The sequence below is a fragment of the Erigeron canadensis genome, chromosome 4, assembly GCF_010389155.1.
Source record: "Erigeron canadensis isolate Cc75 chromosome 4, C_canadensis_v1, whole genome shotgun sequence".
Taxonomy (NCBI): domain Eukaryota; kingdom Viridiplantae; phylum Streptophyta; class Magnoliopsida; order Asterales; family Asteraceae; genus Erigeron; species Erigeron canadensis.
The window spans coordinates 1319153-1334408 of record NC_057764.1 but is presented as its reverse complement, the minus strand read 5'-3'; the positions used below and the strand labels follow the sequence as shown (position 1 = coordinate 1334408).

General features: G+C 34.7%; 2 protein-coding genes across 2 annotated transcripts; both read left to right on the top strand.

The window, feature by feature from the left end:
• The first annotated feature begins 4827 nt into the window (after positions 1-4827).
• Positions 4828-7758, top strand: LOC122598291 (protein SIEVE ELEMENT OCCLUSION B-like). The gene is made up of 7 exons (XM_043770886.1): positions 4828-5043; positions 5118-5222; positions 5302-5747; positions 5827-5936; positions 6037-6179; positions 6445-6942; positions 7036-7758. The coding sequence occupies exons 1-7, from the start codon at positions 4855-4857 to the stop codon at positions 7639-7641; spliced, it is 2097 nt and encodes a 698-aa protein (XP_043626821.1). The 5' UTR covers positions 4828-4854; the 3' UTR covers positions 7642-7758.
• A 4568-nt stretch (positions 7759-12326) lies between these two features.
• Positions 12327-14387, top strand: LOC122595333 (replication protein A 70 kDa DNA-binding subunit A-like). Its single transcript, XM_043767676.1, has 8 exons — positions 12327-12564; positions 12668-12764; positions 12972-13099; positions 13190-13274; positions 13394-13526; positions 13613-13824; positions 13927-14227; positions 14316-14387. The coding sequence occupies exons 1-8, from the start codon at positions 12327-12329 to the stop codon at positions 14385-14387; spliced, it is 1266 nt and encodes a 421-aa protein (XP_043623611.1).
• Positions 14388-15256: the final 869 nt, after the last annotated feature.

Below are 15256 nucleotides of genomic sequence, written 5' to 3'. Positions count from 1 at the left end.
CTGTCACTGAGATTCGAAGTTTTCTTGGCTTAGCTGCTTATTATCGACGCTTTGTCGAAGGTTTTTCGGTGATTGCTTTGCCTCTGACCCAATTGATGAGAAAAGCGGTAAAGTTTGAGTGGACTGAAGAACGACAAAAGAGCTTTGATGAATTAAAGAGAAGACTTGTATCAACTCCTATTCTTGCATTACCATCCGGAACTGGGGGTTTCCAGATCTACAGTGATGCTTCTAAGCATGGTTTGGGATGTGTTCTGATGCAACATGGTAAGGTGATCTCTTATGCCTCAAGACAGTTGAAACAATATGAGGTTAATTACCCTACTCATGACTTAGAGTTAGCAGCTGTGATTTTTGCGTTGAAGATTTGGAGGCATTATCTTTATGGTGAGACTTGTGACATTTTCACCGATCACAAGAGTCTCAAGTACATTTTCATGCAAAAAGAATTAAACATGAGGCAGCGAAGGTGGCTTGAGTTATTGAAAGATTATGATGTGAACATTCAATATCGTCCGGGGAAAGCGAATTTAGTAGCCGATGCACTAAGTCGAAAGACATTTGGGAGTATCTCTTGTCTGGTTACTCACATTCGTGAATTTGAAAGACTTGATATGGGGTTGAGTAAAAGAGGAGCATCTGGGATGTTGGCAAATCTAAAATTCGAGTCTGACTTAATTTCAAGAATAAAAAAAGGCTCAACTAGAGGATGGTGATTTGTGGGCAATGTTTCAGAATTTGGAAGAGGGGAAACTGAAAGAGTTTAAAGAGGATGATGACGGGGTTATTTGGTGTGGGAATCGATTATGTGTCCCAAATGATGAAGATATTCGTGAGGCGTTGTTGTCTGAAGCTCATAGCTCCCCTTTTGTTATACATCCTGGCTCATCCAAAATGTATCAAGATTTGAAGCAACATTTTTGGTGGAGTGGCATGAAGAAGGATGTGGCTAAGTATTTTGGGAAGTGCCTTACCTGTCAACAAGTAAAGATTGAGCATCAGCGGACTAGTGGTTTGTTGAAGCCGTTGGATATTCCATTGTGGAAGCGGGAAGACATTTCTATGGATTTCGTGTGTGGGTTACCGAAGACGTTTAAAAGACATGACGCTATTTGGGTTGTGGTTGATAGATTGACCAAGTCAGCACATTTCTTGCCTATTCGTATGGATTATTCAGTAAGTAAGCTATCTGAGCTTTTCCAGCAGGAAATAGTGAGATTGCATGGGGTTCCTACGTCTATCGTATCTGATCGTGACCCACGATTTACATCTAGATTTTGGAAAGGTTTGCATAAAGCATGGGGTACGCGAATAAAGTTGAGTACTACATTTCATCCACAGACTGATGGGCAATCTGAGCGTACAATACAAACTTTGGAAGATATGCTCAGAGCTTGTGCCTTGATATGAAGGGAAATTGGGATGAGTACTTGTGTTTGGTTGAATTTGCTTATAATAATAGTTGGCAATCTAGCATTGGTATGGCTCCATTTGAGTTGCTTTATGGTAGAAAGTGTAGAGCGTCTGTCTATTGGAATGAAGCGGGGGAGAAGTTGATTGAAGGACCTGAGTTGGTTAGAGTGACTAATGAAAAGGTTGCTATAGCTAAAAATCGATTAAAGGAGGCTCAGTCAAGACAAAAAGTGCATACCGATAAGCACCGACGTCCGTTGGAGTTTAATGTGGGTGAGAAGGTGTTTCTGAAAGTATCGCCATGGAAGGGTATTAGACGGTTTGGTTTGAAAGGGAAGCTCAGTCCTCGATATATTGGACCTTTTGAGATTTTGGAGCGAGTTGGTGAAATATCGTATCGTTTAGCGTTACCACCGCAGTTATCTCATGTGCATAATGTTTTCCATGTTTCTCAACTTCAGGGTTATAGTTATCACCCATTGCACGTGGTGCAATATCCTTTCTCTGACATTCGACCGGATCTTTCTTATGTCGAGAAACCCGAGGCTATTATTGACCGTAAGGAGCGAATTCTTCGTAGAAAGACTATTCCTTTTGTTAAAGTTCATTGGAAGAATCATTCTAATAGCGATGCCACATGGGAACTTGAGGAAACCATGCAGGCCGAGCACCCTCATTTGTTCGATAAGTGGTGCATTTCTATCCTTCTATTCCTTTCAATTTCGAGGCCGAAATTTTTTTAAGTAGGTGGAGTTGTAATATCTTAAAAATTCAAACCAATATAAATTTGATAAAAAGTAAAATAGAGATTAATATAATCCTATCTTTGACTCTTATCTAATATGTATATAAAAATAATAATAAATTAATTAGTAATAACCATTTGTAGGATGGTCTTGTTATGTCACTTGGGTCATAATAGATAAAATGACGTACACTTATAAATTCAATAATGTCATTGTTTGTGTTAATAAAATAATTAAGGATAGTAATAAACAACATTTGAGGTTAATATACATATATGATCGGTTAGGAAAGATGTAGGCAATTGTCATGTTAATTAACCAATATTTATGTACCTGTAACAAGTGTGGTAATAACAAATAATAAATTACATTTCAATTAATGGAATGACTCTTTGTATGGAATCAGTGGAGTCATATATTACGGTTTAGGGGGAGAGAAATAGGTAAAAGGTAAACTAGGAAATCTGAAACACTCCATATACTTATTATCTAAAAGTCTCCAAACTATTATTCTAGCCTCCTGCCGTACGTTCTTTGTCGGAAGATATACACTTTGTTTTTATCTATATTACAATCACAAAAGCAATTCTTTCTTGGATGTAATATGGGTTTTCTTTTATTTATAAAAATATATATTTATGTTTTAGTACATCTCAATGATATGTTAGAAAAGTTTGAATATGTCATGATATAAGTAGTATCATGTTTCTGTTACAACTAATGTATAGAAAAATAACTAGATAGTATACATTTTTTTTTGTCATGCCATTTATGTAATTGTTCTTTTTGAAAATGGATTGGTAGAATCAAATGCGAAATGGCTATATCAAGACTATTGATTATTAATAAGATTTAACATATTTAACAAGAAAAATAAATAACTTTGGTGATGGCAATTGCATGCATGGAACGTGATTTTATAGGTAACAATGTGTAAAGCAGCGAAATGAAATTCTTAAGTTTTGTAGCTTTCGTCGCCAATAACTCAAAACTGGTATAACGATAATATTTAAAAAAAATCAATATATTAAACTCACTAAATATAAAGGATATTACATACTCTCTATTTGAATATATTTTTGTGCTTATACTCTTGTATGTGATTAGATTCGATTTGGTGATCGCGTTTCGTTGGTGGATCTTGCTTTTTGAATTCATTGTGACCGCAATAAGGTACGGAAATTCTAGGTGGTATTAGGATCCTCCCGGTAAAATCTTTCCTCTCAAAACTTCATTTGAATTTTGTGAAATTTGTATGGATTCGATATGGGTTATTTGAAAAATCATTTGTTTGCTAACCTTTAAATATATTTATTGATTCGAAAATTTTAATATTTTTGATTTATATATTAAGTGTGTCAAAACCATCTCTTGAAACCCTATTTGATAATAGTCCCGAAAGAGTTGCGTTTGGGTGTTACATTTGATACGGTGTTTCGTACAAGTGTTTCTCCAATTCGGACACTCATATATGTCCCTCGATTAACGAAAATAAATACCGTCGCATATAATGGAGTGATAGAGATGTGATTTTATGTTTATATTTAAATGTCTTACAATATTTTTATTCTAATTGTTCAAAAACTCATTTGTCTCTTAAAAACTTATTCAATATATCTATATATATAAGTTGGTCAAAACGGTTTTTTAAGATATGCATGTAAGGGTAACCTATCCATGGAGGTCCCATGGGCGCGTTATTATGATACTGATGACGTGGCACCGGCCGTAGTGGTGTATTTGATTTGTTCTACGACGTCTCCTTTTGATAACCCGGTGTGGTTCGAGCTCATTATACTATATTTTGATAGGAGGCGTATGGATCCGTCCTAGGTAATATTTGTTGGACGGTGGGCGCTTATCGTAGTGTCAGACGAGGCGTTTCGCACCATAATGAATTATTAGTGGAGTAGCTACCCTATGATTTCTTTCGGCCCTTATTTGTTTGACTCTTAGATGCACTATTTTATGAAACTTGGTTTTATATTTGATATATATATATATATATATATATATATATATATATATATATATATTTGATGTATAATATATGGTGGAATCATACATATTTGAACTTTGATTTGAAATAAGTTTGTTAAGGTAATAAGTTTGTTTGATATATATGTCTCCGCTTTTCATACTATATTCCTGCTTTGGTCATATCCGTTCACTGAGCTTTTTGCCAGCCGTATTCCTTTTTCTTTCTTATACGGCAGGTGATCAAGGGGGCATTAGGAACGAGCGAAGAGCGTAGAATAATTTGGACTTAGCACCTTTGGCCTTAGAGTTCTTCAAAGTTTTAGTTCTTTATGTTGGATTATAAGTACTTTTGAATATTTTGTTACTTTGACTTTGGTTCGACTTTGGTTTGATTTTGAATAAGATTAATTTCCCTTTTGTCCTTTAAGTTCCTTTTGATATCATTTTGTACGTTATGTAAGTTAGGGGCGTTACAACTATATTGTTGGAAATAATAGAATCAAATTCCTGTTCAATGTTATGTCAAATTTCGGTCCTGTGGGCATGAGAATATCGGATTCTCTACAAGTTAATTAATGGTATTTTACAAGCAAAGAACAAGATTCATTGCCACTTTATTCCAATTAATTATATACGTTATGCCAGATTTAATTCTTCATAACTCACAACTTAAAAGCCATAGCCTATTTTTGCCACAATTTAGCTATTTCCTTCCATGGCTGCCCGGGCGAGAACTCAACATGCGAGTGCTGACCTGCTTACATTCTCTTTGGCTGATGACAGTGCCATGATGACACATATTCTTTCTACCCATGCTCCGGATGGTACCTTTTTCAACATCACGCCACTTATTCAAATCATGGAGGACATTATGCATAGGGCCAATCCCAATGCCAGCAGTCAAGTACGTTAATCGCGTCAGTACGTGCTTAATTTATTTATTGGTTTGAATACTGACTTTTGATTTTTGGTTTATAGGGTCATCAAGTGGAATTGGATGTGATTGTGGAGGATGGTATGTCTAACGAAGTCAATGCAACGCTTGAACTTCTGGCACTTACAATCAACAAGGTTTCATGCGAGGTAATTAACTCAGGTCAAGTATATTTTTGAGATCAACATTGATGGTTATAACTTTTAACATCTTAAAAACATGTTGCAGATTTCTTGTAAGTGTGTCGAAGACCAACATGGAACCACCACGGGGATTCTTAACATGCTTTCCAGATATAAGTGGGATGCCAAAGCTGTCATTACTCTGGCAGCTTTTTCCGTGAACTATGCCGAGTTTTGGTTGGTGGCTCAGCATTACACTGCAAACCCATTCGCCGAATCAGTTTTGCTCCTCAAGCAACTGCCTAGTGTACTGGAGCATGGTGAAGCTCTCAGTCAATGCTTTGAGGCAATCTCTACTCTCATCACGGCTATGCTTGACCTGACTCGCCACATTGTTGGATTTAAAGAGCACCTTGATCATCAGTATTTGAGCACCGACACTCCAGATATAGGGATAGCCACCAATGAAATTCCTACAGGGGTTTATTGGACCATCCGGAGCATTGTGGCATGTGCATCCACACTCTTTAACCTCATTGGAATGAGACATAAGTATTATCAGTTTCTTAGCTTGTTTCTTATGCATTCTTATGTTGGATTTTATGCATATAACAAAGTTAATTCAACCCAGGCGTATCTCGATGACTGATGAAGCTTCGGAGTTATCAAGTTTGGCCCATAAGATCAGCAATATTAAGGATCGCCTCTGGCAACAGTTTGATCTTTACAATCACCATATTAGTAAGATCAACAATGTTAAATTTGTATATCATCATGTGTGACATAATTAGAAATTATATAAATCCATGACTGACTCACAATTTCTGAAACTGATAATCAGATAAGAAGAAGCACATTGAAGCATACCAAACGATTCTCCGCATCATGGATACTCCACATCTTGATAATGTGACGCCTCTCAGGCATCTGATTAGCTTGAAGGATGATCTCCTACCGTTGTACAAGAACTCTACGAAAAAAAGGGTCAGTGTTTAATAAGCTTTCTTCATGATTTATTATAATATTATTTTTTTTATAAGAAACAACATTTCATTACTAACCCAACAAAGTAAATAAGAGTACAAGGGGCTCTAAGGAAGAGGCCTTACTACCTAATCATGATAGTTTCTCATATATCAGTATATCACCAAATCAAGTTGAAAGAGGCCAAAGGAAATTAAAAAAAAAATATTGACATACTAATCATGATTAGTTTCTAATTATTAAATTAACTGTATACGTGTATTAGGTTAAAATAGACATATTAAAGAAGATGACAGTGTTGCTACTCATCTCCGACCTTCAGCTACCCCTAGAAGAGCTATCAGTTCTTGACCAGAAGTACAGGGAGGCAAGGCATAACCCAACAAGGGCTGAGAGCCAGTTTGAGATCGTATGGCTCGCTATGGTACCCAATTCTAAGACAACACAGTCGAAAGACGCAGACCAAATCAAATTTGAGGCATTACGAAACATGATGCCATGGTATTGTGTGGCTCATCCCTCATTAATTGAACCAGCAGGGATCAAATATATCAAGGAGGTGTGGCACTTTAACACCAAACCGTTGCTAGTGGTAATGGATCCTCAAGGGAGGATTGTGAACACTAATGCGTTTAATATGATGTGGATTTGGGGATTCCAGGCTTTTCCTTTCACTAGCCAGAGGGAAGAATCCCTATGGCAAGAGGAAACTTGGAGGATGGAGTTGCTAACCGATTCCATTGAACCTATGATTTTCAATTGGGTACATTACACTCTCATGTGACGTAATTTAGTTTCAGTGTTTCTATATATTAATAATGTAGTTTATATAATACATGTTTTTTGGCTCTTGCAGATATCTAAAGAAAGGTACATTTGTTTGTACGGAGGAGAGGACATTAAATGGATACGAAAGTTCACACAAACCATAAAAGATGTGGCTCATGCTGCCGGGATCCCACTCGAGTTGTTGTATGTTGGCAAGAGCAACCCGAGAGAGAAAGTGCAAAAGAACAATGATATAATCCGGGATGAGAAGCTAAGTTACGTGCTACCAGATGTGACTCATATATGGTACTTTTGGGTTCGACTCGAGAGCATGTTACACTCTAAGTTGCATTTTGGCAAGTCCTTTGATGAGGACCCAATTTTGAGAGAAATCGATGTGATGCTTAGTTATGACAGCGATGATCAAGGCTGGGCAGTGGTATGTCGTGGCTCAAGTGGCTGGATGCGAAGAGTTAACTGTGACACGCTTTTAACAAGCTTGACCAATTACAAAGAGTGGCAGGATGATGCACAAGAGAAAGGTTTTCTACCAGCTTTAAATGATCATTTTGAGGCATATCGGCCACCACTTCGGTGTAGCCAATTGATCTTGCCAGGAAACACTGGGAATCCACGGCGGGCCAAATCTTTTAAAGGCCTAAGACAATTTTTTAAGCGAATCATTTCTGATTAAATTTCCTTACATAATGTTAACAAGTGATATACCTATTTTAAAGGACGTGTATAATAGTATTTGCATAAATTTGGTGTATATGACAAATGAATAATCAAATGGATAATTATTCAACAATGACGACCATCGTATCGACCTTTAAGGCTGTTTATTGAGTGTATATAATTTGTTAAATTGATAAATGATCTAACCGACCTGCTATAACAAGCGATGTTCGATACACACTATATATAGCTAGACATTTGACGTATAGTTTGAGCATTATAAACATTTGGCCTATAATTAGATACACACAATGTCATTTGACGTATAGTATAGTGTAGATATATATTTCTGGGCTTTGTCAAAGGGATAAAATATCTATTAGTTTTAATAAGTTACGAGATAAAGGTACCTACACGTTACGGATCAGGTGATGGCGGGGAGGTGATGTAATGGCGGTGGCAGTGATGGGGTAATTTACCAGCTTCGCCCTCGGATTTAAAAATTCATCGAAAGTATATCGAATGAGCTCTTTAATGAAAGAGAATGAAATTTTAAGAAAAGATTTTGAGATAAAAGATTTTAAACAAAACGGTTATATTAATCATTAAATTTGATTAGTCACTGTATTTAATCAATCCATGGAATGTTTTGTTTAAATTAGTGTTCATTTGTTTTGAAGTAATTTTTGTTGTTAATGGTTTAGCCTTTTATGTAGTTAACTGAATTTTCATAAACATAAATTAACACTGTTAAAATGAAGGAATTGGACCAAAAATAAAACCTAACAGATAATAATGGTTAAGATTAAATTTATAAGTTCAACCAAAACAAAGATAATGTTGTTAACTTTGAACATTCCATGGATTGATTTTATTAAGAGTTAATGACACAAATCGTCCTTGTAGTTTACCTAAATAATTACCTTTCGTCCTTTAAAATCAAAAACCTCAAGGACAGTCCTTTATAGGAAGATAAGGTTCACGTTTGGTCCTTTGACCTTTTGACCGTCATCTCAGTTACGTTAACACCCCTACATGCCTCTCACGTGAGGGGTATTCGTGTCTTTTTCATAGATTAAGGACCATCGGTGTTTTTTTTTTATACTCTAATAAAATAAAACTTTAAATTATCTCAATTTTCTTTATGAACTTCAATTTAAAACCTTAATAAATTGGAAAAAAAATATCTACAAATTAAAAAAAAAAAAAAAAAGAAAAAAAGAAAAGAAGATCTCTCCATCCCCAAATCAAAATGAAAAACCAACCTACATAATCTTCATTTCATTTATATGTCAATCCATCCATTCTTCATAATATATATACAGGTACTTATGTATAAACTCTACCAATCCATCTATATCTATATCTCCATAGTCCATACCATACCCAATAAAAGATATATATATATATATATATGTATACTATCATATTGAATACATATATAAAGATATATACATTACACACTTCGGAGATATATATATATATATAAACTTCAATCAAAGACATAAATATACATACACACACAAGAAAACTGCCATGGTTAGATACGGTGGTCGGAAAATACCCATGACGGGAATAAACCTACACCATAGCCGCCACCACCAGCCGCCACGGGAATAATCACAACGAGATCCAGCCACTATCGGTGGCACCATCACCCGATCCGCCCATCTCTTTAGATCGATAATCACTTGAAGAAGATGATGGGGATTGCGTTTAGATCAATCGGGTTTCGTGGGTCACTATCCGTCGCGGACCCTCCTCCCATCACTACGATCGTCTCTCATCCCATCGCCATACCAGTGGTTTCCATACGAGTATTTAGATCGATCGGGTTTCAGAGGTTTTTGTTGAGATCTATGTATGTATGTATGTATAAATATAAATGTAGATATATCTCATATATATACATAGAGATATAGGGTAGAGATCCAGAGAGAAGACTCTTAAGGAGAGAAGGGAGTTATATATGTCGAATGTTCGTTTTTTATTTTTTTTTTTAGCTTGTTTCTTTGATTATTTTTATTTTTCTCACTTTTTTTATTTTTTTTTAATTAATTCAATCCATATAAAAATTTAAAAAAATTTATAAAAATAAAAATTTCTAACCCGAGTTAGTGAGTTATATATGTAAGGGTACGGTAGGGGCTTCGCCCTTAAGGATATTAAAAAGGAATAGCCGGTGGGAGTGATTGGTCATAGAGGGTGATAGGTCATAGGGGGTGATCGGTGATGGGGTGATCTACCTAACGGGCTTTGTCCTTAGCTATTATGGCTCCGCCATAAGCCGAGAGGCTTCGCCTATAGCTTACGGGCTACGCCCTTTGAAAAAAAATATTTTTAAAAAATTTTTAAAATTTTTATATGGAATAAGTTAATTAAAGAGAGAATAAAAAAAGTGAAAAAAAGGAAAAAAGTTTAAAAAACAAGTTAAAAAAAATCAAAAACTAACCTTCTCACCCTTCTCTCCTTAAGATACTTTCTCATTTGATCTCTATCCTCTATATATATATATATATGGATGGATGGATGACAGTCAGATTTTTATATCTAAGATTTAAGTTATTATTATAGATTTTTTTTTTGGATTTGGGTTTTGTTTTGTGATATGTCTCAAATCTGTAAATGAGTTCATTTTTCATGAATTTGGGGTTTCATGATTATATATATGTTTTAGGGACTATTACTTCTGGGTTTTGATAGGATTCTTTTGTTAGAAGTCTGAAAATTGATTTAGAAGGAGAAGTATAAATGGATGTAAGTTAATATGAAGAAGGATGAAGAAGAAAGAAGCAAAGAAGTAAATATCAACTTTGGTCCTTTAGGAATGAAAAGACTGAAATACCCATCATGTGGGAGGCATGTGGGGTGTTAACGGAGCTGAGATGACGGTCAACAAGTCAAATGACCAAACGTGAACCTTATCCTCCTATAAAGGATTGTCCTTGAGATTTTTAATTTTAAAGGACGAAAGGTGACTATTTAGGTAAACCACAAGGACGATTTATGTCATTAACTCTTTTATTAACCATTTACTTTTAACCTAAATTTTATGAACAATTAATTTTATAAGTTGAACCATTTACTTTTAACCCAAATACCATAAACAATTTTCCGTGTATCCAAATTTTAAGAACCATTTTCTATGAAATATATTTTATGAACCCAAATTATAAAATAATTCAATTTGTTGAAATCTTAAATATATATATATATATATATAGGGTAGAGATCCAACAAGAATGTTTTTTATTTATTTTTTTAGTTTGTTTTTTTTTCACTTTTTTCATTTTTTTTAATTTATTAAATCCATAAAAATTTAAAAATGAAAACAAAAATAAAAAACTTCGATCTGAGCTAGTGAGTTATACATGTAAAGGTACAGTGCGGCTTTGCCCTTAAGGATATTAATAAGAGGTAGCTGGTGGGAATGATAGGTCATAGAGAGTGATAGGTCATAGAAGATAATAGGTGGTAGGGTGATCTACCTAACGGGCTTCCTTAGCTATCAAGGCTCCGCCATAGAGTAAGAGGTTTCGCCTATAGCCTAAAGGCTACGCCCTTTGAAAAATTAAAAATTAAAAATTTCAAAAACAAGAATGAAAAAAGTGAAAGAAAGAAAAAAAGTTGAAAAAAACAAGCTAAAAAAACGAATATTTTCTCCTTAAGGTACCTTTTCATTAGATTGTTATATATATATATATATATATATATATATGTGTATATATATATCTTACAATACTATTAAAGGAGATTCAATGATGACCTAAGAAAATTGTGTTGCCAAGATTTTAGATATGCCACGTTATTGATTTTTAGCTTAAAGTTAATCTTTTGTGACATCAGCTTTACTTATGCATCTTAGTTAAGGACTTAGTTTGTATCTAACTATGTTGTTAACATTTAGTTTCTTTTTTGCATGCTGAATTTGCAGGACTTGATAATCGAATGACTAATTGCAGGAGGATTATACACGTTTCCCATGCAGAAAAGTTGGTCAAGCTAAATTAGTATTCCCAATAATTCAAAATTTAGCTTATTTTCTTAAACCAATACATAATTTAATCTATTAATTGTACTAACCTTCAAAATTTGCAGGACCTTTATACTAATTTGCAGGAGGTTTATACACTTTTCCCGTGCACAAAAGTTGTGCAACCCGAATTAGTATTCCCAATAATTCAAAATTTACCTTCTTTTCCTTAAACCAATACATAATTTAAACTTTTAATTGTACTAACCTTCAAAAGATGGTCTATCAAATCATAAGGTCAAACAATGCACTGTAATTTCTGGTGGTTTCCAATACAAAGCTTGTGAAAAAAAGATTATCTGATACTCCATTGTTGTTTCCCTATAAATTGGCCCATAACCAAGAAGTTTAACAACACATCTTCTTTTCCTAATTTCTTGACAATCTTAATTTTCTCTTTAATAATGGCAAATGATGGTTTCAGTTTTGTGAAAGATCTTAGTGTGGCAAGCGACTTCTGGAACATGAAGGCCTGAATCATACGTAAATGGGAACAAACCTTCAAGGTGGACATGGTGCTTCTCGATGAGAGGGTAAAGGGATATGTTGTTATTTTGTTTCTTTATAACATGTATCGTTTTTAATCCCTTTTTTGCTTAACGGCTAAAGTAAAATTTATATATGATTTATTTTTTCAGGGTAACAAAATACAAGCTCAATGTAAGAACATGTTGTTGTCAGATTTTGGGCAGTATCTTAAAGAAGACTCCACCATTGTCATCCGAAGGTTCGGTGTCGCTGAGCAAAGAGATAAGTATCGTGTACTACCTCTGAATCACAAGATAAACTTATTCAAGTGTTCCTCCATCCAAACAGTCACTTCTTTCCAAGGCCATCCCTATGGCTTTGATTTTGTTCCTTTTGATGAAATCAATGACAATAGGGCACGTGACAGATTTACTATTGGTTAGTAGTTTGTCGTTTATATTGAAATTATACATCAGTTTTTTAAAACATTTATGAGCTGATACGTTTGCTGCATAATCGGTGTTTATGTTCTGTTTTGTAGATGTAATGGGAAGGATTGCTTCGTGTGGTGACCTTGACATCTTCAAGAATAAGGAAAAGGAAAGCAAAAGGATGAACTTTGAGTTGCAAGACTTGAGGTTAGTTTTCTTCTCCTAATATGTTGGTTTTTAAAAAGGTGGACCTTAAATCTTGATTAATCGATGATTAATATTGCATGTACAACACCATATGGGTGGTTTATATAACATAAACTCCAAAGTGTAGACAATTAATGTAAACATATCTAGCAATCCCACTGTTAGAAATTATGTCATTCATATTAGATTACTTCAAATCACTTTTAGTGGCCAAATTATCAAGTGTACTCTATGGGGAAAGTATGCTGAACAATTGAACAAGTTCATTTGCAACAATAAGTCAACCGAGATGGTTATTGCTATCCTTCAACATGCTAAATTGAAGAGATTTAACAGTAAGTTCTCCTACTTTTTCACTTACACATACATATAACTGCAGCATATATAGGCACCTCAATATTGTTGTATAATGTCGTTTTGTTTAGGAGAGCTCATTGTCCAGAATGACATGTATGGAACTAGACTATTCCTTAATGAAGACATCCAAGAAGCAAATGACTTGAGGAGGGGGTACGATCATTACTCTGTAGCTTATTTTTTTACAGGAAGTAAATGAAATGTATGAAACCACCTTTTGTATTATAATAATTAGTTCATGTATTTATATTATTCATGTGTTTTTTTTTCAGCCTCATACTGAGAGATGGTGTTGGTGCTGCCTCCCAAACCATCCTTAAGTCCCAGACTGTTTATCCTTTCCATAAAGAGTTTGTTGTAAACACTGTCAAGAAAAATGTGGATGAGATTGGGGAATGTCATGAGGTATACGTTAGTCTATTTGTGAATAAATAACCCTGATTGATTATTAAAAAATAATCCCTAAGAATAATTTAATATAATTGACATAGGAGGCAAATTATGTTGTACTTGCTACAATAAGAATGATTGAAGAGGATTTTGGTTGGTTTTACGTTGCCTGTCGTCAACATAGTAAGAAGGTATTGACTAAGGATGAATTTCTGGAACAAGCTACTGAAATCCCAAACCATTTTCTTGAAGCTCCAATAGACAGTCTTTGGTGTCTTGCTTGCAACGACATTGCCACATCTTTTGTCCCAAAGTATATTTTTTTTATTCACTCAAACCTTATTTAATTTTCACTCAAATATTATGTGACTCTAATTATTCAATTACCAAACAATACTTTGTCTATTATATTAAGGTACAAGCTTCAATTTAGAGTCCAAGATCACACCGGTTCTGTTTCTTTGGTGATGTTCGACAAAGATGTTGCTAAACTGATTGGTTTGTCTGCAAATGATATTCGAGAGAGACTAATACGATCAGGTGAGGTTGACACTTTCCCTCATGAGCTCAATGTCTTGCTAAACAAGCTCTATGCTTTCAAGATCTCTGTTGCAAAGTACAACTTTGAAAAGGATTACTTGGTGTACACGGTGGCCAAAGTTTGTCGAGACCCTGAAATAATTGAGGAACTACAAAAAAAGGATGAAGATGATGAGGTACTTAACTTTTTCAAGAAAATTTTCATACCTTTAAAGTATTTTCTTTCTTTGCAAACATCTAAGAATTTTCATAATCGTCTCATAGGGAAGCCGTGGTGAAGGTGCAATGATGATTGCTAAGCTTGGAGAGTCCTCCCAGTCTAAGCTTGGAGTGTAACACCCCGCTAAAGCGGAATATACGGGATGCACAGATAAGCACAAGCATGCACAGTACAAGTTCAAACACAGCCAATAACATTAAAAGATAAGAAGTATCATAAGTTATTACAGAACATGGGATATACCCCAGAATAGTCAATATCAAGAAAGACAGAACAATTGTCTTTACAGAACCAAGTCTTGAACTGAATTGAGCAAAAGGAAGTCTTCACAGCTACTAATCTTGGACGTACGAACGATCGCCAAAGGGATGAGCTTAGAGAAGGAAGACTCCTATGCTAAAGGATCTAATAGCCTAGCCTGAAAAGCATGTAAGTTCAAAAGGGGTCAACTACGAAAGTAGTGGGTGAGATTCACATAAAGTACTTAATAGGTATACATAATAATAATAATATGTATAATAAGAACAAGTCATAAGATCAGTACGTTTAGCAAAAGTACTTCGTAATAGCAAGATCAGTTTAAGAACAATTAATGTACTTTATATGTATGTATATAATTACTGCTAACCCGATTGGCCAAAGATGAACAATAATATACCAGTAAGCTCACGTAAACAAGTAAGCTAAATATATGATCTAGATCAGAACAAGTACAGATAATATGAATCCTCCAGAACTGTAGAGAATGAGGGTGGGCCTACCCTAACAGCGCTGTCCATAATTACCTACGGTTCAATCCCTGAACTGTGGGATACGAATTGATAGCAGTAAAGATAGAGCTCATACATAAATCAGTAAGTACATAATAGAGACATTTGTAACCATATAAATGCATTCAAGATCCTGCCCATTCAAGATCTAAATACACTTTAGAAGATAATTCAGAATCATTTCATAAGTATTTCATACGATCATAATATAGTAC